The 27954-nt window shown below is 45.8% G+C and overlaps 1 protein-coding gene across 2 annotated transcripts in view; it reads left to right on the top strand.

Moving 5' to 3' along the window:
* Positions 1-27954, top strand: part of PCSK6 (proprotein convertase subtilisin/kexin type 6) — a 191294-nt gene that overhangs the window by 50196 nt on the left and 113144 nt on the right. For both annotated transcript variants that reach the window (XM_019460080.2, XM_019460081.2), the window contains exons 2-6: positions 397-501; positions 15634-15744; positions 16253-16396; positions 18017-18093; positions 20179-20267. In XM_019460080.2, coding sequence (XP_019315625.1) covers positions 397-501; positions 15634-15744; positions 16253-16396; positions 18017-18093; positions 20179-20267 — 526 coding nt within the window. The remainder of the gene's footprint in view (positions 1-396; positions 502-15633; positions 15745-16252; positions 16397-18016; positions 18094-20178; positions 20268-27954) is intronic.

Below are 27954 nucleotides of genomic sequence, written 5' to 3'. Positions count from 1 at the left end.
AGTTTGTTTATAAATGAATAATTTGGTATAAGCCTGACTTGACACTAACTTAGCTACTTCAGGGATGCTTGGCCCTAAATGAACATGGATTCTTGTCTACCAAACTTGGCCAAGATAGTACACATTTTAAATGATAGGCACTTAATACAAGATTTGCTTCACTGGAAACACGACCCTGTGTTGTTTATCCCAAAAGGATTGTCTAAATCCACCGTCATGTTTGTAAACACCAACTATATGCCAGAGAGATGAGTGGGAAGGCATAACGGAGGGTATGTTTCCTTTGGGAGCAGAATGAGTCTCTAAGAGAAAGGGAAGATTTTTGTGGGATAGAGGATTTTTGAAGCTGTTTGTAAGACTGTATTAACTGATAGTGTCCCGCTTCTTGTTTTGCAGATTGGAAACCTGGAAAACTACTACCATTTTTATCATAGCAAAACCTTTAAAAGATCGACTTTGAGCAGCAGAGGCCCTCATACCTTCCTCAGGATGGACCCCCAGGTATGGATCTCTACTCTCTGGACAGGACCCTTTCCTAAGGCCTAGAGCATTGTTTGCTTTTCGTTTGGGTCTGTGCTTCTAAAAAGAGCTGAGCCTTGATTTTAATATGGTTCTACATGGTCGTTAGTTTTCTTTGTCCACTTTGAATAAAACAAGACAGATGTGTAGCAACAAATCAGACCATCTGAATGCTCAGAATATTTGGTCCCTTGTCAGACTGGAGAATTTAAATTGGCTTCAGTTTGAAGCAACAATCAAATGAGTATAGATCTGTTGATATTTTACATCTTTAGAAATCAACAGAATGCACCGTAATTAGAGGAGATAAATATCTGAATATCACCCATAACAGCAAAAAGACCAGGGAATTCAAAGCAGTGTTTTAATGATTAAATTAGAGATTGGGCCGAAAGATGTTTTTGCGGTTGTCATAACACATGTCTTAATGGTTACCATAAATTTTAAAACTTGGGCAGTAAATATAACTTTTTTCCCCTTAAAAGTTCATGTGATCTTTGAGAGTAAGACAAATATAATTTGCAAAGAGGCTGACAGTTTAAGTTTTCATGTAATTCATGTTTATTGGGTGGTTAATGATACTTCCTTTCTGCATAGATTTGAGACTAATGTTTCACAAATGCCAGTCAAAACAGATCCTGGTAAGCTTACAAATTGAAGATGGTCAAGTTAGCTTTTGATGACTCCATTCATTCAGCAGGTGATTCTGGAATCCCAGCAATGTGTCAGGCTCTGTCCATAGTGGTGTCATTGGAGTGGGTGGCCAGGCTGATAGAAAATGAGGCAGTAAGTAGAAAAATATGTGATCTATCACAGGGTGATGAGTGCTATGAGGGAAAATGAAATTCATGTGAGAAGCGGTAGCAGCCCCAAATGAGGCTATTGGTAAATCATAGTTTTAGAACATGGAACTCGCCTTCTCGTGAAAGCAATGTGCTAAAATGTTAGTTTGAGCTTCCAAGCTGGCTCACGATACTATTTCAGCTATTCCCACAGAATATTTATAATAAAGTTTCCATGGAGAAATGGGTTCTTGGTGTTGTCCCAGGCCACCCCCAACTGAAAATCATAGCTCCTTTTGTATTGGCTGAGCCACGGATGGATGGGAGAGATGGTTTATCCCTGGACACTGTACCCGCCACACCCTTCTCCAGGGCTTACCTTTGTGATGCTCTGATTCCGAGCACAAGAGAAAGTGGTCCTCGTGGAACCCATTCATGTAATTGGACTGTGACAAGGCAGACATGTACATATTTCTGAGTTCATTTTATTGGTGTGTAGGCGAACAAATGGGTGGATAGATAGAAGGAAATAGATATGAGGCTCCTGGGTGGCTCAGTCGGTTAAGTGTCCGACTCTTGACTTCGGCCCAGGTCATGATCTCATGGTTTGTGGGTTCGAGCCCCATATCGGGCTCTGTGCTGACAGTGTGGGGCCTGCTTAGGATCTTCTCTCTCTCCCTCTCTCTCTGCCCCTCCCCTGCTCACACATGCATGTGCTCTCTCCCTCAAAATAAGTAAACATCTGGGGCGCCTGGGTGGCTCTGTCGGTTAAGCGGCCGACTTCGGCTCAGGTCATGATCTCGTGGTCCGTGAGTTCGAGCCCTGCATCGGGCTCTGTGCTGACAGCTCAGAGCCTCGAGCCTGTTTCAGATTCTGTGTCTCCCTCTCTCTGACCCTCCCCCGTTCATCCTCTGTCTCTCTCTGTCTCAAAAATAAATAAACGTTAAAAAAAATTTAAAAAAAATAAACATTAAAAAAATTTTTTAAATGAAGGAAGTAGATATGAAACATTATGCTAATCCCATTATTCCTTCCTAGCAGGGAAGAGAATTTGATGCTTATTAAGGGACTACTATGTGCTTGAGTACTTTAACATACATCCTCTCATCTGATCATAGGGGGCTGTGATTATACCTATGTGTGTTCACACCATGGAACTGGAAGGAATGTTTTTAAAAAGGGGCTGGTATATATATTTACATTTTTTTTCCTCCTGGAAGCAGAGCCAGATTGTAGTTGCCAATTCCCACAGAATGGGGCAGTTGGAGAAGGGTGAGCAGACCGGATGCCTCTGTCAGTATTACACTGAGTGGAAGGGGGTTCTCTGTGCTGGTCACCAAAGAAACTGGATTCTTTGAGGCCGCACAGGGGGTGCCTCACAACAGCATCACCTCTCAAAGCCTTGAGAACTTCTGAGCTAGAAAGGGAGTTCCTGCCATGGCCCTCCACAATTTCACTTCTAAGCAAACGGTGCTCTGTCTTGTGAAGATGATGTGCTTTTTCTTCATCTGAAGCCTTGAGAGTTTGTGGTAAATTGCTACCACACAGATAGTTACAACAAGGGGCAAGCCATTTGAATGGGGGAGCCCCTGTACCCCAACATAATTATGCAATGAGAAGATACTGGGGCAGCGCCTTTCTTGGCCCCTTTCCACAGGTCCTTCTGAGGATTAAGCTGGTTTCTCAATTGTTAGAGAACTAAGGCAGAGTTGAAATAGGACCTGAGTTTTATAGACATCCTTTTTTTTTTTTAAGTGACTAAATTTTAGAACGGCTAAAGATATTCAACTTGGCTGCTCTTCCCTTCCTTCCCAAAAATATTAATTGTGCACCTGCTGGGTACCCCCGTGCCCAAGGGAATGCAGAGATGCCTGGGCGTCCACCTGGGTGAGTCCCCAGCCGAGCAGGGCATGGGAGCTGGGCATGAGATTGTTCGAGGCGTCAGAGAAGGAGTCCAGACAGGCTTGAGCACCGTGGGGTGGGAGTGTCCAGACCCGCCTCTGCTGCATCATCTAAGGTGCTGGGCTCGTTCACTTGAGGTGCACTCAAAGTACTACATTCAGTTTGGGACCGAGGGCAAACCATTCCCAGCGATCAGTTGTGTCCTTGAATGGAAGAGAAAGGATAGACTTTCTCTGAGCAAAGGCTATGGCAGTTACGTTTTTTCAAATACAAGTCCTTTTTACACAAGAACTTCTTAATAAGCTTTGCAAGGCTGCTATCAAAGCATCCTGCCGCTAGAGAAGAGAGAGAAAAGGTAAACAGCCTGCACATTCCAGCCCTGCCTGTGACTTCCATGCGATTGGCCGCTGCTTTCTCACAGCACTAATTAAATTTGTAGCCTCCGGGAAAGCATATAGACATCTGAACCAATTATGAATTCAGAATCGCAAGCAAAATCCCTCTGTTTATATCAGTCTAGTTGAATACAAACCAGATCAATTAGCTGTCAGTCTGGCTAACTAATATTTACTCTGCCTCGTCATTTCTGATGAAATATTGGGCAAAATTAGCTGGTGTACCCACGTGTTTAGTGTTATCTTTTCCTCGCGGCGCGCCAGAACGCTTTCCTACGTGAGCGAAGCATTTCTGTGACACCTTGGCGTTTGGAGATGGTGTGATTAGTATTAATATGAAAAGGACAAGATGAGTTAATATTATTCAGAGACACTGGAATGCAGAGTCGCCGTTGGGTTCGAATGACCAAACTGGAAATGAATGTTACAGGGCTCCGGTATAGTCCGATCGAATGCAGATGGTATTTTATTTTAATTAGCTCCAGTCCCTATTGTGTAAGAGCACTTTGATAAGTGATGGAATTTACAGTCAACCCCTACCTCACAAAAGAGCTGAGAGAGTGTACATTTGTTAAAGCAAAGCAAAACACAAGCGGGGAGGGAATATTTAAGAGTTCCTTAGCCACCCGTGCGTGAGCACGCACATGCATTTATTAAGTATCTTTTTGCATGGATCGCATACCAGAGTTGTGCTGTTGTTTTCTTTGAATTCTTAATTACCTTCACTTGATGTTTTGGTGGGTTTTTTTTTTTCTTTTGTTTTTGTTTTTGTTTTTTTACCACCCTTGAAAAGGGCCATTTTACTCCAAGTGCTTTGTGGATCAGCCCTCTCCTCGGGAGAACAGCCCAACTGTTCTCCGCATGCAGTATCAGTCACTGGGTTTTTCCAAGGGCTATCATTTAAGCAAACTGAAAGCATTTGTTTTTAACTTGTTCTTGTGCCAAAAGTCTGGAGAAGGGTGGATGTTACAGAAGCATCGGCCAATGGCTGTAAGGGCTCACAAATTTTTTTTAAATTACTTGTTCTGATTTCGTTCCAAGCTGGCTTATAGTTCGGCGTGGCTGCCTACATCTTCCAACCCTTACATTTTAGTGCGATGACTCGGGTACAGCCCTTCCCTTCCCTTCAGTTCTCAGCCAGATTGATGACAGAAATGGAAGGATAAAGATGTTATCAGGCAGGCCCTCGGTGGCTCCTTCCGGGGCGATGGGAACCTTCACTTTGAGGCTTCATTTCAGTGCTTTAAGCTCAGAAGTTGGAAGTGATTTCCACGACCAGAGCAGGCATTCTGTGTTGCCGGATGGGACTTTGCCCCCAGAGTTTAATCAAAGCTCAGGTTTCTTTCCAGCAGTGATGCAACGTTTAAGCAGATCTTTCCATTAACCACAGATGGAATTTTATCTGAGAGTTTTGTGTGCAAGAGCCATTCAAAGTGCAAACAAAAAGTTCCTGGCAAATTCAAGCACATAGACAGCAAATGACCAGATTGATCTCAGGGTTGATGAACTTGTTGTAGGCTGGGGGCAGGGGACAGCTGCCACCCAGGGTCCGATGGATTTGCCCATATGGAGACTAGAGAAATCTCCAGCTGTCTCTTCATATTTTCTTTATTTTTTTAAACTATTTTATGTTTCTTTATTTTTGAGACAGAGAGAGAGAGACAGAGTGTGAGTGGGGGAGAGGCAGAGAGAGAGGGAGACACAGAATCTGAAGCAGTCTCCAGGCTTCGAGCTGTCAGCCCAGAGCCCGACGTGGGGCTTGAACTCATGAACCGCAAGATCATGACCTGACCCGAAGTTGGATGTTTAACCGACTGAACCACCCAGGCGCCCCTGTCTCTTCACATTTTCTGTGCAACCCGACTGGGTCGAGTGGGATGGCCACTATGAATTGGTAAAAAGTTAGAATTTCAAAATATACTTTAAAAGATGGTGCTTTATTACTTCAGTAGCACATTCAATGCTTCTGCTTTGATGCCTCATAGACATCTCCAAGTCCACAACCCAGCTGACCATCCCTGACTCTGCTCTGTCCCAGAGAAGAGTGTCATTGGCATCCACAGTGTGAGCAGCAGCTTCCCTCACACCACACTTGTTCTACACCCTGTACAGCTCTGTGCTGCCCTTGTCCTGTGTTGCCCCCTGCACCCCCGCCCTCTCTCACGTGGACCACTGCACTGCCCCCCTTCCTGGCCTGTCGCAGACTTCCTTGCCTCTCACCAGTCTGCTCTCCACTCTCCCAGGAGGTCTTATGAAACACACATATGATGGTACCACTGCCCCTTAGGATGTCCCTCCCAGGACTTTCTTCCTCTGGCCTCCCTGTGGCCCCTGGGCCCCAGCCACACTGGCCTTTACAACCCCTCAGACAGCATGGGCTCTTTCCCCCTATAGAGTCTTTGCACAGGCTGCCTTTCCCCACTGTGTCTCTTCCTCACCCGCTTGTCTCGGCTCATGTGTGCCTGCTGCCAGAAGCTGGCTCAGAGTCCTCTGACTTTACTTGCTCTTCCTATAGTTGTATATTTATATTCTAGACTTGCGAGACTATTCCATTAGAATCTATCTTCCTCACTGGATTCCAGGAGCAGAGGCGTCATGTCTGTTTTTCTCACTACTCTTGTCCCAGCTTGACATTTGAGCATAGCAGTGGCAGGGCCAGAGAGGGTCTGGGGGGCCTCCACATCCAGCCTTCATTCCGAGCTGACCGCTGTCACAGGAGATGCGCCATCTTGAAAAGTTTAGTGGTCACATAGATGTAGGAGAAATTGCACTGTCTTCCTCTTTGAAGGAAGGAAAGAAGCCTGTCTAGCTCGGCAGCTATCGGACTTGTTTGACCACGGCCTCCTCCCTTTTGTTCCTGTAACATCTGTTTCCTGGCCATTTTGGAAATAGTGCCAAGATTGCGGGCCTGGGTGGGAGCACACAGGAGCATACAGCAACGTTTGGTGGGAGTGACGAGTGGTTTAGTGTGCTTGGTGACAGGGACGGGGTTGGTGGGAGCTGCAGATGGTTCCCAGGGAGGCAGGGAGGCCTGGAGCATGAGGCTGGGGAGACTGTTAAGTTTTCCGGAACCCAAGGAGAGGCGATGGGGAGGTGAGCTGACCTGAGGTGGAGGAGCTTACAGTTAAAAGCATGTAAGCCCATCTCTTGCCAGTGAATTATAAAGTTCTTGAGGGCCAAGGCCACATCTTAGTTGTTTTTATTCCCATGCAGGTCCAGCAGACTACCCAGCAAATAGTAGACAGACACTTAGTAAATGTTTATTGAAACATACCTCAATTTGCACAGAGTAGGTTCACATAAGCAAGTTATATCTGTTATCATTTGTTTATCAGCTTCTTTTTATGTAACTACTTTAGATGTGACTTGTGCCCTGCCTTGGTAACATTATGACAAAAATCCTGGGGCATCTGGGTGGCTCAGTCAGCTGAGCGCCCGACTTTGGCTCAGGTCATGATCTCGCAGTCTGTGAGTTCGAGCCCCGCATCGGTCTCTGTGCTGACAGCTCAGAGCCTGGAGCCTGCTTCGGATTCTGTGTCTCCCTCTCTCTCTGCCCCTCCCCCACTCATGCGCGCGCGCGCGCGCGCGCGCGCTCTCTCTCTGTCAAAAATAAACATTAAAAAAAAAATAATAAAAATCCTAAAAAGGGCCCAGATGAGCTAGTTAAGCTGCATCCTGTATCACTAAAGCCTACAATGACAAAAGTACAGACAATACTGGCTGGATACCAGGCGTGCTGACCAGTATCTGGTTGGTGAACGCGGGGGACCTAGGCTTTGGCTACCTGCCCCATTGTCCATGAGTAGAGGCAGGTGATGCTCAAGAGGGTCAGGGAGAACAAGGGTAACTCTCTTTCATTTCAGCCAAGTAAGAACTAAGTTATAAATGAAAGAATAGACCCAATTTTCCAAAGTACTTTCACACCTACTGGTCTCCAAAATGGGCAGAACGAGTACCATCATCTCTCACCAATATAAAGCAGTCATCCTTTGGCTCATGTAGTTCAGCTCAGATGGCAAGAATTGGAGAGATGGTCTGCACATTGTTTCAGTTGTGGCTGTAGAATGAGCAAGTGGGGAAGGGCTAGGTTTCCAGGTGCCTCCATGCCACTGGGGGAGGAAGGAGGTAGGTTTCTACGCCAGGTTAGAATACCCTTTATTTTGTTGGTTCATCTTCCTCCTCCTCTCCCTCTTATGCTGCCCTGGCTGCTGGGTTTCCAGCTGAGCAACTGCCATAGCAGCTCAGCATCCCCTACCCCGCCCCAAGGTGATACCCTCAGGTGGGCTTGGGCATCTCACTGAGACAGGCTATAGTGAGGCTGTCTAATCATTGCTTGCCTGTGGGGCTGGTCCCCTCTGCTCCCCAGGAACATCAGTGCTGCTCTATTTCTCTATTTCTCAAATCCTCACATGGAAAGCCCCGATCCACTTTCTACTCCATGAGCCTAGCTGAGTTTAATGGTTCTTACCCATTTTAGAATCGTAGATCCCTTTTGAAAAGCTGATGAAAGTTCTGGATTCTCTCTCTCTCTCCAGAAGAAGAAAGAAATCATGTGCTCATATCCACATCACTTTGCCAGTAGTTTCTGGGGTTTCCTGGGACCATAGGCTGTCCTTCCATTCTTGAGGGACCCTGGGTCCTGGGGCAAGAAGGCCCACCTTAGCTTCCTGCTCTTGTCACACATGCATTAACCATTGCCTATCATGAGAGAGGGGCTACCTTGAAAACCATAAGGTCACATGAACTTGTCAGGGAGCAGTGTTTTTCTTTCTTTAAATTCCTCACTCAGTGAGTTGGCTTCTTACTTAACTCTTCACCTGGTTGAAAGTTGGCCCAAGTGTTGGGACAAGGTGTTGAGAGGGGTCCAGTGTTGATGAGAATCAAGATCTAAGCATCACAGACCACTGAGTGCCAAAGGGTCTTCGGAGTGGGCTGAGCTGACCAGTTGACTTTGCAGATTGGAGGCGGAAGCTCAGGCAATCTCCCACAGGGGAAGTGAGTCAGAGACTTATCGCCTACTTTACTTCTGCTTCTCCCTGGAAGGAGGTCTTAGGATTTGATGGCACCTGGACCCTCAGGGGTCTGGACTTCTTCCACAGATTTTCCCTGGTCTACATTCAGGGGCTGGCTTACTCAAGGTGAACAGTAGAGGGAATGCCCTGTCCTTCAGCAAACTGTCCTTCCCTTTGATGATTCTAAGGGAGAAAGAGAAAGAAAACAGAGAGTTGGCAAGAATTGGCTCCCATGTTCTGGATACAACTGTGCATGGAAACCAGAACCTGTATAGAATACTTTCAACAAACTGAGCATACAAGGCATGTCAAGGATTTTAGTAGCTTGAGTCAAATGCGTGCTCTTCCCCTTGAGGTAGTGGGGACACGAGAGGGGGTGGGGTCAAGGATCTCTGCAAATGGCCTTTGTTGCCTTAGCTCCATCTCACAGCAAAGACTCTGGAGCCCCCTTCTAGGACTTTCCAGCTCCCACCAAGTTCCTGAGACTTCTCAAGCCCTAGAGGGGCCCCTGTGAGCTATTGAGGGCTTTACGGCAGGACATGGGCACATGGTGGCTTCGGGTGGAATGTGGCTGGGTTTTCATGCTCTCCCTGGTGTCATTGGCTTATGGGAGGAAGCTACAAAATAAGCCCCTTTGTCACTTGTCAAACCTACAGCAGATGTGCTAGGCCAGCTTCTGGTCTGGCAGCATGCCTGTGGCCCCAGGGAAGAGAACATGACCAGGTCTGCCCAAGGCACGCCTGCCAAAATGCTTGGCCAATTCACAGCCCAGTAGCACTGATAACCCATGACACCCGCAGGCCATCTAGTGGGATCCTGCTCATTTCTGTTAGCTCTTTATACACATCTTTAAATTTTGTCTTATCTTATCTACAGAATGGCATTCACCAGATGCCTAGTTTTAATTTGACTTCTCCAGAAGAAAGCTGGAGGGGCAGGCCGGCAAAAGAGAGAAGTGCTATTCACATAACCTTGGGAAGATTATGAAGTCTTCTGCATGACTAGAATTCTCTCCCCCAGAGCAAATAACTTTCTATGATAAATATGCTGCATGTTTAGCAAGAAACGTACCAAAAAAAAAAAAATAGATAAAAAGAAAAGGGTCAGTGTGAAGTTCCACCTTCAAAATATGACTTTGAAGAAATCAAGACACTCTATACAGGTCTATACAGGTTTGCTAAGAGAGATGATTTGCGTTTGGGCCAGACATGGCCTTTGGCAAACATTGCTCTGGCTCCAGATCATTTCCCGTTGATCTTCCACAAATGATCAACCAAGGTCATTGGGTGGTCTTTGAGACTCCATCGCATTTTCTCCTCTGAAATATGTTTTTAAAAGTCTACTTGTAGTTATGCTATATTTGCAATCCGTAATGTAGTCACTTAACAGCACTCCTTCGTTCAAGAAAGCATTCAGTGAGCTCCCATTCTGTGCCACGCGTTGCCTGATACACTGAAATACAGGGGTGAGCAAAATCCAGGCCAGTGGGGAGCAGAGGGGCATCAGCCCAACCCCCAGGTATGTCCAATTACAGACTGGCCAGTGTTGGAAGAATGAGGTGCAGGACTAGCCCTTGACCTCTGGCAGATGCACACCTAAGTTTGTATTCAGCCTGCATCCGTTTTTAATCTGCCTTTTCAGTGAGAAAGAGGAGAGTACTTCGGTCCAGCCTATCTTTGCTGAGAAGTACCTGGTACAGGGCATGTATTTGCTAACATGACTGAGGAAATGAGGGCCCCTGAACAGATAATGTCCACATTGTGGGGCAAAGGCTCTGGTAAAGAGACATGCAGGGGAGCCTAGGAGCCCCTCAACAGCCAGCCTGGATGTCAGACAAGGTTTCCAGGGTGCATAATGGTTAAAAGATGAATGCAGGGGTGCCTGGGTGGCTCAGTCCATTAAGTCTCCCACTTCAGCTCAGGTCATGATCTCATGGTTTATGAATTTGAGCCTTGCATCGGGCTCTGCACTGATGGTACAGAACCTGCTTGGGATTCTCTCTCTTCCTCTTTTTCTGCCCTGCCTCAAAATTAATACACTAAAAAAAAAAAAAAAGAAGAAAAAAAGGTGAATACAGGGAAATGGCCCAGCAAAGGCAGGGAGCACACGCCAGTCAGAAGGCATAGAGCTTGTGGCACAGCCCAGCCTTGGACACTTGCTGCTGGATGTGGAAGACCAGGAGAGAGTGACCTGGGGTAGAGTGAGGGTCAGGGGGTCAGGTTTGCATTTCTGCATTGGTCCTGGGGCAGGGACACCCTGACAGTCCTGTGACCACCCAGACACAAGGGGCACTGGCCACGGCCATAAAAAGAGGGGACAAGACCCTGACACCTCTAGCAGACTGAATGTGAGGCCCTCACATTGGGGCGGATTCCAGCTTTGTTCTGATTTGGAGAATGGATGCGTTTTTATGCCACTGAGCTAGAAGGGAGAATCAGCAGGCCGAGTGGGGCCTGAGTGGGGAGCAGGCTCACTTTGGGGGCAGCTGGAATGTGAGAGGTGGCGGTGGGGAGAGGTGTTGGGTGCCCTGTGGCTTACCGGGGAAGGAACAGTCGGGGCCAGAGCTCCAGGTCTGTGTGGGAAGTGGTTCTAGCCAGAGCTGGCCTCAGGGGGTGCACCAGGACAGCTGTTCCAGCGTTTAAAATACTGGTCAAGAGCCTCTGCCTGGAGCATCTCTCCCCGGCCCAGTGCACTCGGCCTCGGCACCCAGCCTCGGCCACTGTGGTCCCTCCTCTGGGGTCCCGTGTGTTCTCGTCACCAGCAGCGAGAGGGGAGGTCTGGCCAAACCTGGCCTCTCATATCCTCCTTCTGCAGGACAGCCTCATGGATTCTCAAACATTTAAACATCTCAGCCCTGATTAAGGCCATGATTTAAACCTGTGTTACTCTCTAAGGACAGCCATAACAGATGATCACAGACCGGGTGGCTTGAAACAATAGAAATTTATCATCTCACAATCTGGAGTCCAGAAGTCTGAACTCAAGGTATCAACATGGCGGTAGCTCCTCTGAAGGCTCTCGTTGAGAATCTTTTCTTGCCTCTTCCAGCTTCTGGTAGCTCCAGCTGCTCCTGGGCTTGTGGCTGTGTCCCTCCCACCTCTGCCTTTGTCTCTGTCTTCCCAATGGCTTGTCCTCTTGTGTCTCTAATCTCCCCTGCCATTTTTTTTAATGTTTATTTTATTTTTTTTGAAAGAGAGAGAGAGAGCAGGGAAGGGACAGAGGGAGAGGGAGACAGAGGATCTGAAGCAGGCTCTGCGCGAACAGCAGAGACCCTGATGCAGGGCTCAAACTCACGAACCGTGAGATCATGACCTGAGCTGACTAACTGACTGAGCCACCCAGGCGCCTCTCCCCTGTGTTCTTATATGGGGACATTTGTCATTGGAATTTAGGGCACATCCAAATAATCCAGGGTGATCTCATCTGGAGCTCCTTAACTTTAATTACTTCTGGGTGGACATACCTTTTGGGAGGCCACCATCATCCCACTGGAAAACCTACAGAGGGCGAATTACAACAAGCAGGTTCTTTCTTGTGTGCAGTATTTCCCCCTTCCTTCAATCCAAAGATCTGAAGATTTGATGATCAGCCTGTTCTCTTCGTAAGGAGGTTGGGCTCAACTCTTACCAGGCATGCATAGACACTAAATATATTTTATTGTGCTCCAGGTCCATTCATTTGCAGTCTTACTTGAGTTTAGTTTAGTTCTATGTCTGTGGCCTTGAAAGGTAGATCATGCGTGCTACTGTCTCCTCCCCTGCATCTTTCACCAAGAGAAAGGCAGAACACCTCCCAGGGAAGTTCTGAGGGATCTGGATAGGTGACAAGTGAAGCCTCAATGTAAATGGACAGCCCAGGTACACTACCAGAGAAATATTATGAAAAATACTTGAAACCCCACAAAGGATCTTAGGTTGCCTTTTCTAATAAAGATAATCATGTGCATAAGGGAAACTAGCCTCAGTCTCCCTCCCAGGCTTGATACTCACCATCATGACCACTTCACTGTTCCACCATATTTCTTCTCGAGATCTGCAGAAGAATCTATTCTGTGAGTGATACCTCCTTGGAGATCCTAAACCATGTATCCCTTTCTCATGAATCACATCACTCTTCATGGGTAACCCCTTTAGCAAGGACAGGTACAGATACTATTGGAAGGGAGAGCTAATGTTTCAGTCATGTGGTTTGGGTCATCGGCACTCTGACCTTCCTAGACAGGCCATTGGACCCTGGGTTCCAACCTGAGGGCCATCTACAGAACTCTGTATCTGAGCTGGGGGCACAACCACAGGGAAATCAGGGCAGGTAGACCTGGCAAAAGGCAGGATACAGGAATCCAGGATCCTCTTGTACTTCTCTGTGGTTGGCTGAGAAACAAGGCAGTGACTGGAGCCAAGAGAAGGAAAATGGGAAGCCCAGACCAAGTGACTACTGGCTGAATCAGTCTGTGACAGTAGGGTCACCTGTGATTCCATCTGAATAATTTGTTATATTCAGTTCCATTGGCCTGACAGTGCCTCACTGGCTGTCAAAGACTCATAATGACCTGGCACAGGAGAGAGGGCTGTCCCTGAGACCACACTAAAGAGAGAGCCCCAAACTGTGCCATGGAACCTGTGCCATCACAGCCTACCCTCAGAACTTGTGTTAACGTTGGGTTATTACCCAGAGTCCAGTCATGATTCGAGCCAGGATGCCACGCTCTTTCATCCCACTAGGGGACTATTTTGTGACTTCTGGCGACATGCTTTCCCATGTCAACTGATTTGGGGAAGTCACCCACTCGGGCTTGGAAGAGAGTTCACTTCCTCCTTTGTAACTGCAGGTGGGGCCTGGTGACCATAGAAGTCAGAAGGTGCTGGACGGTAGTAAGATGGGTGGTGAGTCAGTGGGGCAAGATGGATGGGAACATCCCAGGGAGCTTGGAGCCATCAGTGGGATACATAACACCTTATTGTGTAATGGGATATTTAGCAGATTAGGAAATATTATGTTAGGTATTTTATACCAAGTCAATGTTTCTGGTTCAGGCAGTGATACTTGGGGAAGTTGCAAAATGCCATCAGAGAGTGTTATGAACAAAATATCTTATTGTATAGTTTTCATAGAAGTATCTCTCCATGGGAATTATACATTATCTAGGACTTGGGGTGGGGGTTAGTTTTAGTACCTGGTCTGAAATTGTTTTTGAGAGGCTTGTGGTGTTTCTTTCTTTCTTTTTTTTTTTAATTTTATTTGTTTGGAGAGAGAGAGGGAGAGTGCAAGCAGGGGAGGAGCAGAGATATAGAGATAATCCCAAGCAGGCTGTGCACCATCAGCATGGAGCCCCATGTGGGACTCAAACTCACGAACAGTGAGATCATGACCTTAAGTGCCAAGAGTTGGGCACTTAACCAATTGAGGCACCCTGGCACCCCTGTTTGTAGTGTTTCTAAGGAACCTGGTCTACTGGGGTCTCATGGACAGAGCTCATTAGTGATGGGACAGGCTGTGGTACTTCTTCGTAGGCATTTGGTCCTGTCAACAAAGGCTGCCTTGCAGATCAATCCCCACCCTTAAATATAAGGCTGGGTATGGGACTGTTCCACTTTCCTCCCTCAGGACAGTGTGGGGAAGTTGAGGCCAAGAGAGGTCTGAGGGAAGGTATCTTGCCCCTCTACCCTTGGGTGCTTTTATTCCCTTCAAGAGTTGCCTTGGGTGTGGCTCCCACAGTGGGCTGTGGCAGCCGTGGAGCTGAGCCTGACCATCTTTGCCTGGCCTCCAGGTCACCCTCAGCCTCCACTGCCCCACCCTTGAAGCTCCCAACCCTCCCTTTGCTCCTCTTCTACCTTCCCTGCCCTGTGCCACCATCTGCTACCTCAGAGCCTGCATCACACTCTGGGCTGCTTGATGGGGGGCCCCCAACTAGAGCACAAACTCCCAAGAGCAGGGCCCAGGCACCCTCATTCTGCCTGTCTCCACCCCAGCACCAGACTGAGCCCCAGAGGGAGCCATTACTGAATCAGACCATGGCAGCAGGACCAAGAAAATGATTCACCTCAGGGCATGGGAATTCTTTTCCCCATGATCTTTTAAAAGTTAAAAAAAACAAACAAAACTCTTCGACCTTGAAGAACTCTTAAACACACACACACACACACACACACACACACACTCACACAGATGTGAGCCCTTTATGTACACCAGTTCATATGCCAGTGCCCACTCATGACAACCCATTATGATGCCCATTGTACAGATGAGCAAACTGAGGCCAGGGAGGTTACCAGACTGCTCTAAGTCATACCACTGGTGAGTATGGGACTGGGTTTTGAATCTAGGCAAGGAGGCTCCTAGATTCCTGCTCTTAAATACTAAGTATACTCCCTCTCAAACTATTTTCCTTGGTGGTGAAGGCAAGTTATGCCAAATGAAGATTTATAAAACCCTGAAAATAATTTAGAAATTTTAAATTAGCAATATCACCAACAAAGATTTGCTGCTATTAATGTTTTACTGTACCTCTTTCTAGATCTTTCTCTGTGCTTGTTTGGTACCATGTTGCCAGTGGCTGCTAAAAATTCCAAAGTATGGATTACTATAATTTACTTATTCCTGTCCTTTCTGTAGAATATCTTGCTTCCAACTGCCAATAACCATTTGATCAATTGCTCTGCTCTCACCATTCTTATACATGGAGTTCCTTCATATTCTGGACAAGGGTCACCAGACAATTTGCTGGCAATTCCACAAAGTCTTTTTTTGCTTTTTTTGTTTTTGTTTTTGTTGGATTTTTTTCATTTTAGTAGAACGATTTCAAAACCTATGAGAGTGGCACTGTTTTCCCTGCCACATACACAGATAAGTTCTCAGATTTAAATATTGTCACTAGGAGTGAAAATGTCTCCTTGGTGTTTACCATCCAAGACCTCTATGCCACAGATATTCATGAAAAAGGACACTTGTAGCACCCACAGAGAAGCTACAGGTGATCATGAGATCCTCTTTAAAATGAAGAGTAACCTCATTTCTCCCTGCCAGGTGAAATGGCTCCAACAACAAGAAGTTAAACGCAGGGTGAAGAGGCAGGTGCGAGGGGACCCTCAGGCCCTCTATTTCAACGACCCCATTTGGTCCAACATGTGGTACATGGTGAGTAGGGTGTGGGCCTTGCTGCCCCCAGGGCATCTGCAGCGCTGTGTTCCCGAGATGGGTTCAGTTCCCCCAGCAAAGCTAAATTCTCACAACTCGAAACAGACACACTTCATATGGGTGAGAAACCCCTACTTTAATGCTGGGTAGCACAAACTTTCTCATGAAAATTTTTTAGAAATTATGTGAAAGTCTCCAGGGGGTGGTGGTGGAGCCCTTGAGCAGGGGAGTGATTTAAGGCAAACTCAGGACTAATAGTGAAATGAGAGCCCCCCCCCCAAAAAAAAAGGGAGATAATGCCCTAGGAAAATGGGCAGGTAAATTGCCGGGTGCAGAAAGCATGTGGAGCGCTTCCTGGAAATGCGTGGGAGAGTCTCTCTGCTAAGGCATGGAGAAATGTTTCCTCCCCTGCTGCATTTACACGGTATGGTATGTCTATCTCATGCCACAGTATGGGCGCAAGGAGTGCCCATGCTGGGGGGGTGCTTTGTGTCTTCTGTGCCCACAGCACTGTGGCGACAAGAACAGCCGCTGCCGGTCAGAAATGAACGTCCAGGCAGCGTGGAAGAAGGGCTACACGGGCAAAAACGTGGTGGTCACCATCCTTGATGATGGCATAGAGAGGAATCACCCCGACCTGGCCCCGAATTATGTAAGTCAAACCCAGAAACGTGCAAGGATATTCAACCATGCTAGTCATTAAATAAATCCAGATTTTAAAAACCATAAGGTGCCATTTCTCTCCCCTCACCCACTGGATTAAACAATATAGAGGGACACCTGGGTTAAATGTTGGACTCTTGATTTCAGCTCAGGTCATGATCTCACGGTCATGAGATTGAGCCCCGCATTGAGCTCTGTGCTGAGCATAGAGCCTGCTTAAGATTCTTGCTCTCCCTCTCCCTCTGCCCCTCCCTCATTCATGCTCTAAACAAACAAATAATACAGAAAACCATGTTGAGAAGGATTGACAAACCATACTTCCCTCTGCCTCCTGGAGCCCAGGATTTCACAGAACAATTTTTTTTAGATGTTTGAGGAGTCACATGTACTTCTGGGAATAGATCCTAAAGAATTCAGAAACACATGTGTGGATGATCATCATACTAACATGAGCAACAAGGAACAGGACGTGATTAAAGCCTGGGCTCTGGACCCAACTGCCTGAGTTCCTATTCTGACTCTGCAGCTGATTAGCTCTGAGACCTTGGGCAGGTTGCTTCACTTCTCTGTGCCTCAGTGTCACCGTCTGTAAAATGGTATCTCATCAGGTTATCGTAAGGATTAAATGTCTTCATAAATGTCAAGAAGACAGCCTGGCGCATAGTGAGAATGAGAAATGCATTCAGTATCCTAAGGACCCTGAGTACCTAACAATGGTTAAGTCAACCATGTCGTATCTGTTTCATAGACCTCATGCAACCTTTTAAAATGACAGTTTTGAAATCAACAACTGAGGACTTTTATGATGTGTTTTAGAAGGAAGATATGAAATTATATGAATACTGTGATTATGGGTATATAAACAAAGACACACATATTAAAAGTATACGATGAAGGAAATTCTGATACATACCACAAAATGGATTAACCTTGAGGAATTCAGTGAAATAAGGGGCGCCTGGGTGGGTGGCTCCGTCAGTTAAGCATTTGACTCTTGATTTCAACTCAGGTCATGATCTCACGGTTCATGAGTTTCAGCCCCAAGTGGCCCTGAGGCGCAGAGCCTGCTTGGGATTCTCTCTCACGCTGTCTCTCTGCCCCTCCCCTGCTTGTTCTAAATAAATAAATACATACATACATACTTAAAAAAAATGAAAGAAGCCAGTCACACACACACACACACACACACACACACACACACACACACACAAGAACCCCAAATACTGTATGATTCTGCTTATCTGAGGCACCTAGAGAAGTCAAATTCATAGAGACAGAAAGTAGGGTGGGGGTTCCCAGGAGCTGGGGGAGGGGGAGGCTAGTGTCTGATGGGTGCAGGGTGTCAGTTTTGTAAGACGAAGATGTCCGGGGATGCGTGGTGGTGATGTTGAGTAACCATTGAAGTCTGATGCTATTGAACTTTATACTTTCAAATGGTTAGGGTGGTACATTTTGTTGTGTGCATTTTACCACAATAAGAATATATGTAAGATGATAATTATCATACGAGAGCACCAAGTTTGTGTTTTTCTCTAACTTTCTAATAGTTGCATAAAAACATTTAAAGCATGCTTTAATTTCCCTCAGTCATTAAGATTTCATCTCTTAGGATTCCTACGCCAGCTATGATGTCAACGGAAATGATTATGACCCATCCCCACGATATGATGCCAGCAATGAAAATAAGTATGTCACTTTGTCTCCTCTTTCCTTACTTGTCTGTCCCTCTCCCTGCAGAATCACTATTGAACTGGCCCCCAGTAGGGATTCCAGAAGGGTGATGGGGCAGCCTGGCCAGTGTCTGGGACTAACCCGGGAGCCAGAAGCCAGACCCACACAGCCCTTCAGGCCCAAGACACCTTCTGTGGACTTTGTGTCTTAGGGAAGAAGCAAGAAATGGATGTTCAGTTAGAAATGGATGTTGGCCAACATTGTTCCTGTTTCCAGCCTTTTCGGAATATTGGAAAGGAATAGCCCTTGAATCTAGTGGTCTCCATGGCCAATTGTGTTAAGACAGCAGTTGGGCCTATTGGAACACAGAGGTCACATGCTGAGCTTTTTTTGTCGCCACTTGTGACCTTATGAGAGAGGTGGGGCATGCATGAGGGATGTTGGATAAATCTGGGTTCAAACCCCAGCTCTACCATTCCTGGCTGCGTGGCTCCTTCTCAGTCTCTTAGAGACTTTGCAGTGGAGACAGTGCTCCCTACCTCCCAGGGTTGTAGGCGGGGCGAGCAGACAGGCGAAGACCGCCTAAGCATATTGTGGGCGTGCAGCCTCCATGGTTTTTCTCATCACTTTGCAAATGAAGGCGGCAGGATCTGGGGAGCTAGGTGACTTGTGTGCTGTTAGTGGCAGTCCTGGGGGTAGCGTCCAGCTTCGCAAACCTGCTCCTGGGAGTTCACTTTGCTGCGTCCTGCTTGTCTTCTCTCTGCTAGCGTGCCCCATGCAAGCTCTTACCATCCCTCCAAAAATATTTAGAGGAAAAGAACAAAAGCCCTTTTCTTCCCTCCCTCCTCTAACATGATGCTTGCCAAGGTGCATTCTCCCTCCATATAGTGTTTTGCTTTTCTGTAGAGTCCCTGGTGAGGTTCAAATACTGGTGCCCTCTCTGTGCTGTGCAGGGAGGCTCGGCCAGGCTGATATGTTCAACACAACAGACACAGAGCTCCCCAGAGCCCGCCAAGGCCCCAGCCCTGAGGGCTGCTTTCCTGCCTCACGTCCCAAGGTGCCCCTTCCTGCTCAGCAGCGAGCACGCCTGGGGCGCAGGGTGCCTCATTTCCTCACCACACATCCAGGGGGCAGGGAGGAATGATCCAGATGCGATGCAGTGACCCATGAAGGATAGGATTGAATCTGGGCGAGACATGGAGCTCCGTGACACTGTGAACAGCCCTGGCCGTGGGGCCGCACGAGGTCCGCAGAAGGACAAATGACCCCCCCCACCAGAGGGTAGCACGCAGACCCAGGACTCTTTTAAAAGACGGTTTTAAATTTGAATCAATGATTCTAATCCCCTGTGGACTCTCCTCAAAGATGTGCTGTTTAAACTCGCCCGTATTTTGGCCTCTGCTAGAGGAATTGCCTGGATGCAGCACGTTGGAAAATGGAGTCATTACCGAGGAAAGCAATTTGTTTTTTCTGGTAATTTCTTCATAGTCCCTCCGCTACTGTTGAGTGTCCAATTTCGAGCACTCTTCCTCAGCTCCGGCTTAAATGGCCATGGAGGTGAAGGGGGGGCTCTCTGGAGGTGAGCATGGGGGTGGCAGGTACACAGGGAACACATTTGTTCTTTCTTCCGTCCCGTCAGCCGGGCAGATGTTTACACCACACCTGCAGTGTGCCAAAAGCGGTGTGTTGTCAGTCGTGTGAATGCATAGCTCGGGGTGGGGGAGCCCGGGGACCCTGGGTGCTGGGAGCAGGAGCCCCTCACTTCGGCCTGGGGGTTATGGGGAAGAGCCACCCCTGAGCAGGTGCTCGCAGTTTGCAGGGTGGCGGGAAGGTCCTGTGTGCCTGCCTGTCCGTGCCAGTGTGGCGGGGACAGGACCACCCAGGTCTATGCAAACCCTGGCCTCGTGCCCCCTCCCAGAGGAGCCAGCCATGGGGGGCAGAGTAAGTGGTGGCGAGGAGAGAAGGAGGCAGGACATGGGCTTTCGTGTCCCATCTGGACTTAGGGATAACTGACTGTCCTTGTAGGAGACCCGAGCCTTGCACCGAACCCGCTACAAATCGGGGGGCTGAGGCCTGACTCTGTTTTCTGCTCTGCTTCAGACACGGCACCCGGTGCGCAGGAGAGGTCGCTGCTTCAGCCAACAACTCGTACTGCATCGTGGGCATAGCATACAATGCGAAAATAGGAGGTAAGGTCCGGGAGCACACAGCCTGGGAGCTTCAGGGCCCGCTGCAGGGGCGCTGGGGGTCCGTCCCTGCAGGGCTCAGCAGCTGTGCCTCTGGCCTTGGCCTGGCCACAGCCTGAAGCCTCGTGCCCGTGTGCCGCGGCCAGGCAGCCAGCACTCAGTGCCCAGGACCTGGAGGCAGAGGCATCGCTCACTGTTTTGGCTGAAAAGCCATCAGAAAGGCACCCTCTCTCTTTTCCGATCCTGCTAGTCTGACTCACCATGGTCAACCAGACCACGTTGGTTCCCTGCTGCTCACAGCCCTATGGCGGCTCCCTGTGACCTGGGACCAAGGCCTTTCATTGCTCCAACTCCTGTTCGAGCCTGGTGGCCCACTTCTCCTGCCCCTGCCCCTCAGCATTAGCCAAAGGACATTTGTCATAGTGTCCCCCAGTCACACGTGCTCTTCCCAATTTACGCCTGGACTTGGAACATTCTTTCCATCACCCCAAAGAACTCTCCCCGCCTCTCCCTTTGGCTCAGTCCACTCATGACTTATGGGCAGCCCATGGCAACTCTGCTTCATGAAGTGTCCCCTGAATGTAGCTGTCCTGCCATCTTGTTCACTACAGGCAATGGGGGTCAGTTCTTCCAGGTCCCTGTAAGGAGCAATGTCAAACAGTTACGACATGGTTGACTTAACCGTTGTGAGGTACTCAGGATCCTTAGAATACTGAACGCATTCCTCATACTCACTATGTGCCCAGCTCTCTTCTGGACAGTTATGAAAACCCCAGGTGTTTCTGCTTCCACTTTTGGGCTTCCCCATTTGTGAGTGAAGCCACCCTTGCTAGGAGAAGGCTTGAGAACAGTCTGCCTTCCCCACCTGAGCCTGGCAGTTTGACAATTCAGACTGGCAGTCAGCAAGTACTCCAAGGTAATGAAATGACTGGGAACTGAGCAGGTACATGCCACGAGCATGAATGGTCCCTGACCATCCAGATGGTTTGGGGGCACCGCTGTCCTCACATGGGACTCTCAGTTTGGAGGTGCTCATGCTCATTCAACGGCATGCGAGGATGCTGCCTTCCCTGCTGCTTTGCCTTTGCTCAGATGACTTTGCCTTTTGCCTTTGACCCCCTCAGGTCTACTATGAGCCACATAGGTGGAGAGGTTGGGCCACGGGTTCTCTGGATCACCCAGTCCTCAGGGGACTTCTTGAATTTTGAAAAGAGAGTCCTCGGCTTTTACTTAACTACTATGCCCTGCCTGCCCTTTCCCTTGGAAATCTTTGAAGTGGCTCGGATTTATCATTTTATGATAGCATTAACCACCAAGGGTATGTCCGGCAGACCAAATCTGGACACTCTGTCACCTGGACGCTCCTTTGTGGACAGATGTTGAGATGTTTTAAGTTCTCCCTGGAGGTTCTAATGCATGAATACTCCTAAGAAGTCTCTCCATGAACTGTAGGACCAGGCTGACCCTGGAACCAGTCCCACTCCTACCACCCACTAGCTGTGTGTCCTTGGACCTCTCTGAGCCTCGGTTCCTTCACTTGTGGGGGAAGAATGGCAGAGTCAGCTGGCCTGCTGGGTCTGTTACAAGGATGAAGTGAGATGCCATGCATGAAAACATTGGCTCAGGGCTAAGTCTGCAGGGAGCCTCTAAACAATTCCATTCCTCCTTCTGGAACTCAGAGGCAGAAAAAAAGTGATTTGCGTTGTTGTGAGTGAGAGATGAACCCCACCTTTGGGGTTGTCTGGGCCCTGCTCCCCCAAAGACTCTGGACTGGTACCACTGACATTCTCTGGGAGCTATTAGAAGTGCAGAATCCTAACCCCTATCCCAGACCTACTGAGTCAGGATCTACATTCTAATAAAATCCCTAGAGGGTGTGACAAAAATGACAGTTTGAGAAGTGCTGGTGTAGAGGGTTCTGGAGTCAGGCAGGTAGGTAACACCTATATTGTGGACTGCGATGAGCAGCCAGCAGAGTTAACGGAGATAAAGAACCTCCAGAGAAGTACACATGAATATGGTTTGTTCTTGCTCATAGAGATTTGCTCCATACTCATTACAAAATTGTATACCCAAGTTGCCCAAATTCTGAAGAGATCACTTCTATGACCAGGGCTGGAGGACAGGAATATATTTTAATAATGCATTTAATATCTTTGAGCATGAACTGTACAATATGATACCGTGCTCGCCATTGAAGGGGAGAATAAGGATAAGACCGACACAACCCGGGATCCCCAGGAGCTCCACGGGTCTTTGGGATGAACAGCATGAACACAAAAGACAGTATGGGACCAAGTACTGAAATGACAGAGGCAGACGGGGTCCCAAGCGTGGCAGGGCAAGCACCTAGTGAGGAAAGAATCACAAGGACACAGCACAAGCTCAACACGGTAGAATTCAACTGGGAATGGAGGAAGTGCAGATGACAAAATAGGATCTGCAGCATGGAGCGTGCCACAGAGGGTTAGGGGCCATGGGGTGGGGCTGGCCATGGAGCGGCAAGCTGGCATTGACCCGGGGAACTTGTGGCACCTATGTCCCGAAAGATGCTTGTACACAGGCAGCCACCCCTTCTTCCTCCAAGCCCACCCCTGGACAGGGCAACCTTCAGGCACCCCTAACAGACTCCCTCTCTGAGTCTGCATACCACAGAATTTCTGTGAGATGCCCATGGAACTGACCATGAGCTTGGCCCTTTAACTTTTTGTTGTTGTTGTTAGCTGTTGCTCGAGAAATTAAAGTGTATATCCTAACTTATTCCAATCTACCTGGAATTACTAGTATACTACTTCATGTATCATGTATGAGCCTAAAACGGATTATTTGAATTCACACTCACTCTCATCCTTTGTGCTGTTGTTTTTATATTTTACTTCATGTGTTATAAACCCATATGCATTGTTATTCCTGCTTTAAACAGTTGACTTGGAAAATATTAATGGCAAGGAATACATTTACCTACATATTTACCATTCCCAGTGCTCATCCTTACTTTCTAGCTTTGGATTTCTATCTGCTTTCAATTTTTCTTTAGCCTGAGAATTTCTTTTCATGTTTTTTGAGGTGCAGGTGTACTGGTAACAATTTACTCTGCATTTATCTGAAAATGTCTTTATTTTGTTCTCATTTTTTAAAGTTTATTTATTTTGAGAAAGAGAGAGAGAGAGAGAGCACACGCAGGCAAACAGGGGAAGGGCAGAGAGAGAGGGAGAGAGAGAATCCCAAGCAGGCTCCATGCTGTTACACAGAGCCTGACTCAAGGCTTAATCTCACAAACTGTGAGGTAATGACCTGAGCCGAAATCAGAATTGGACACTTACCCAACTGAGCCACCCAGGCACCCCCTATTTCATTCTCACCTTTAATTTATTTTTTAATGTTTATTTTTGAAAGAGAGAGAGAGAGACAGAGCACAAGTGGGGGACAGGGGAGCAGGCAAAGAGAGAGGGAGACACAGAATCCAAAGCCAGCTCTGTCAGCACAGAGCCTGACATGGGGCTCAAACCCGTGAACCATGAGACCATGACCAGAGCCAAAGTCAGATGCATAACCAACTGAGCCACCCAAGCACGCTTCATTCTCATTTTTGAAAGAAATTTTTCTGCACATAGAATTCTAATGTGACAGGTTTTTCTTTCAACACTTTAAAAATGTTCTTACATTGTCTTCTGGCATCCATTGTTTCTGATGATGAGTCCATTATAATCCCTGTTGTTGTTCCCCCTTTACATAATGTGATTTCTTTTTTTTTTTTCTTTCTATCTGTGCTTTGCCTGTGACTACAATGCCCTTTGGTATAATTTTCTTCATGTTTATCTAGCTTGGGGTTTGCTTTGCTTCCTAGTGGCTTGTTCTTATTTTTTGGTCTAAATCAAACGTGGAAAAATTTCTGCCGTTGTTTAATTTTTTTTCAACCCTATTTTCTCTCTCCTCTCTTTGGGCACGGATTATAGTTGTTAGATTGCTTGATATACCTTACAGGTAATTGAGGCTGTGTTCATTTTTTTAAGTCCTTTTTTTCCTCTGTGTGTTGCAAATTATATGATTTCTATTGCACTATCTTCAGGTCCATTAATACTATCTTTTGTTGTGTCTAGTCTGTTGTTAAATCCATCCAGTGATTTTTTTTTTTTTTAACTTTCAGATCTTGTGCCTTCCTTTTGTCAAAGTCCATTTGACATCTTTTTACTGTTTCCAAATCTTTCCTGAGATTCTTCTTCACTTCACCCATTATTTCTATCTTTTGTTTTAGATTCTTTAACATATTTAGAAGAGTTACTTTAAAGACTTGTTCTACTAATTCCAATATCTGGGTTATTTGTGGTTATTTCTAATGGTTGAGTTAGGAATAGGGTCATATGCTCCTGTTTCTTTGCTCGTGGCTGGTAAATTTTTACTGTATGCTAGCCATTGTTGTGCTACATTGTAGAGACTACATTCTATGATCTTTGAATGCTGTAGAGTTTTGTTCTAGCAGTCAGCTCAACTTGAACTTGTGATGGTTTGATTATTAATTTTTTTATGGTTGATCTCTTTCTGATTTTCTCTTAGCCTTAGGGAAAATTCTTTATCCCAACCACATGGTCTTTACTCTTAGATTGTGACCCTTTGGGCATTTCAGTTGAAAGACTGAAATGGTTACCAAAACCTCTTACTTGGCGAGACTCAAACGCCAAATTGACTCCCCTGTAATGGGCAGCAGCTGAAGTATCTGCTCAGCTCATTCAGCTTCCAGCTGTTCTTTTCCTCTTGAACTTCTTAGAGTCTTTCCCAAACATGTTTAGCTCAGGGGACAGCTAAGTGTTTGAGAGGAGTTTATATGTCCTCTTCTGTAGCTCTCATCTTTCTGAGATTTATCTCAATTTCCAGCTGCTCTAGCAGTCCCAAACTCTATCCCATACTCCCCAGGAGAGCTAGATTGCACTTTCCTGCTTGAGTTCTAGCCTCTCCATATGAAGAGAATTGGGGAGTTCCCCCAGAAGAAAAGTTACATAAACTTGCATCATACCTAATATGGTTCCCGTCTTTCAAGAACTGAATCCCGTGCCTGCCTCTGTCTTCTTCTGGTTGCTTTCCAATGACCTTAAGACGTTGCATTTATATTTAATAACTATTGTGTTGAGAATTTATAATTATTCTTTTTAGAGGAGTTAGCATGATAGAATCTACTCTGCAGTTATTAGAACTAAAACTTGTGATTTATATTTCTTTACCAAATAGATGATGTATTAGGTATCTATTGCTGCTTGACAGTTACTACAAAATGTAGCTGCTTGAACAACATTTGTTATCTCTGCCCCTCCCCTGCTCATGCTCACTCTCTCTCTCAAAATAAATAAATGAATAGACTTAAAAAACACTCATATACACGGATAGATGGATGGATGGATAGTAGATGGATGGCTATTATTTCATTGACATTTGATCATTCTCTACTTGTTTTTAGTAAAATATGTACAGCTTAAAATAAATATAGCTTAACCTTACACAAACATAACACAACAATTAAATCAAACTGAATAATTGCTGGACTCCAGATTTAATTTTATGTTTACATTTTATTTGTTTAATGTTTAATTTTATGCTTAATTTGATTGATGTAGATGTAACAGAAGAAAAAGAAACTTAACTTGAAATGAAGACATTGCTGAACTTCACATAAACATTTCATTGTAATGAAATATTTTCCAAATAGCCCTTTTCAGTTAGTAAAAACAAAACAAAACCCAAGATTGTGAAAATATTTAAGAAGCCAAAGTTACTTTTCTAATGCCTAATTTGACATTATGTGAATTTAATAGAAAAAAACAAACTTAACTTGAAATGAAGGAATTGCTGGACTTTACATACATATTTCATTATGATGAAATATTTTCTCAAATAATCCTCTAAGTTTTTTTTTTTAAAGAAAACCAAGATTATGAAAATCTTTTAAGAGTCTAGGGTTCCTTTTTTTTTAATTACCTGTTTCCCATATTAATTAGTAATTCCCAGATAATTAGTACTTCAGTTTCTTCTCACATTCTCACCCTCATACCTTGATTCAGATTTTTGTCATTGTCCTTACATTGTCAGGGTTTGATTGTAATCATCTGTCACTGTGATTCTCCCACTTGTTCAGTCTTGCCACCATCATTTTCAGCATGGCATCTCCATTCCCGAATTATTTTTTTAAGTTTATTTATTTATTTTGAGAGAGAGAGCACACCAATGCATGAAACAGGGGAGAGGCAGAGAGAGAGGGAGAGAGAGAATCCCAATTAGGCTCTGTTTTGTCAGCCCGATGCAGGGCTTGGTCCCCCAAACCCTGAGATCATGATCTGGGCCAAAATCAAGAGTCAGACGCTTAACCAACTGAGCCACCCAGGCGCCCCTCCATTCCTGAATTATTTCTTTTGATTCATCTCTTAGTTGACTGGATTTCATCACTGTTTTTCAGGAAAGGCTAACAGGTGCTGTCTCTCCCTAGTTCTTTCATCTTTGAGAATGCCCAAAAGTTGCCTTTACACTTGAATTATATCTGTGTTATCTATTATATCCTTATAGAACTTAGCAAACATCCCCCTGTTTGTCCGCTAGATTCAGTGTTGTTTGGACAAGTTTGAGGTCAGCCTGATTTTTCCCCCGGTAGGTGATTTGACTTTTTGTCTTGTGTAAAATTCCTCCTTTAAACATGAAGTCTAGTAGTTTTGCTGGACCACCTATGGATGAGGATTATTCTATAGCAGCTGTTCTTGGGAATCAATATTATTGAAAAGATCTGGGTATTTTTTTTTTATTTAAGGCAAATTTTCTTCTGTTATGGTTTTGAATATTTTGGGCTCTATATATGCAGTTCTACTCTTCATGCATACCATTTATACATATGTTGGATTTCTATTTCTTGGCTTCTATATTTCTTTCTGATCATATTTAACTTTTTGTTTCCTTTCCATTTTATTTATTTATTTATTTATTTATTTATTGTTAATTATTTTTAATGTTTTATTTATTTTTGAGCAAGAGAGGGAGGGAGGGAGATACAGATTCTGAAGCAGGCTCCAGACTCTGAGCTGTCAGCACAGAGTCCAATGTGGGACTCAAACTCGTGAAGCACGAGATCATAACCTGAGCTGAAGTTGGATGCTTAACTGACTGAGACACATAGACATCCCTATTTATTTATTTTTAATTTTTATTTTTTCAGTTTTTCTCAAGATTGTCCTCCAGTTCTTTGGGAATTTTGCCAAAGTCTTTTTGCCTAGAGAAAACTCCAATAAAGGCTTTCATTTCTTTTTCTTCTTTTTTTTTAAGTTTATGTATTTATTTGGAGACAGCGGGACAGAGGGAGAGAGAGAGGGAGAGAGAGAATCCCAAGAAGATTCCACACTATCAGGGCAGAACCCAATGTGAGGCTCAAAATCATGAACTGTGAGATCATGACCTGAGCCAAAGTTGGACCCTTAACCAACTGAGCCACCCAGGCACCCAAGGCTTTCATTTCTAACATTGTTTAATATTTTCCTTCTATTTCTGTCCTAAGGATGAACACATTTTGGACCCCTTTCTTTTGTCTTGTCATGTCTTAATCGAATCCTTATATATCCTTGATCTCTTGCTTCAGAGAGAAATTACATTTTCCTTAAGTTATGGAGAAATGTTTGTTTATATATTTATCATTTTCTTGCACTTATGCCCCCTTTTTCCT

Source organism: Panthera pardus, unplaced genomic scaffold (genome assembly GCF_024362965.1).
Source record: "Panthera pardus isolate Hobbes unplaced genomic scaffold, ASM2436296v1 HiC_scaffold_24, whole genome shotgun sequence".
In the NCBI taxonomy this organism is placed as follows: Eukaryota; Metazoa; Chordata; class Mammalia; order Carnivora; family Felidae; genus Panthera; species Panthera pardus.
The sequence above is the reverse complement of the archived record's forward strand: the minus strand, read 5'-3'. Positions and strand labels throughout refer to the sequence as shown.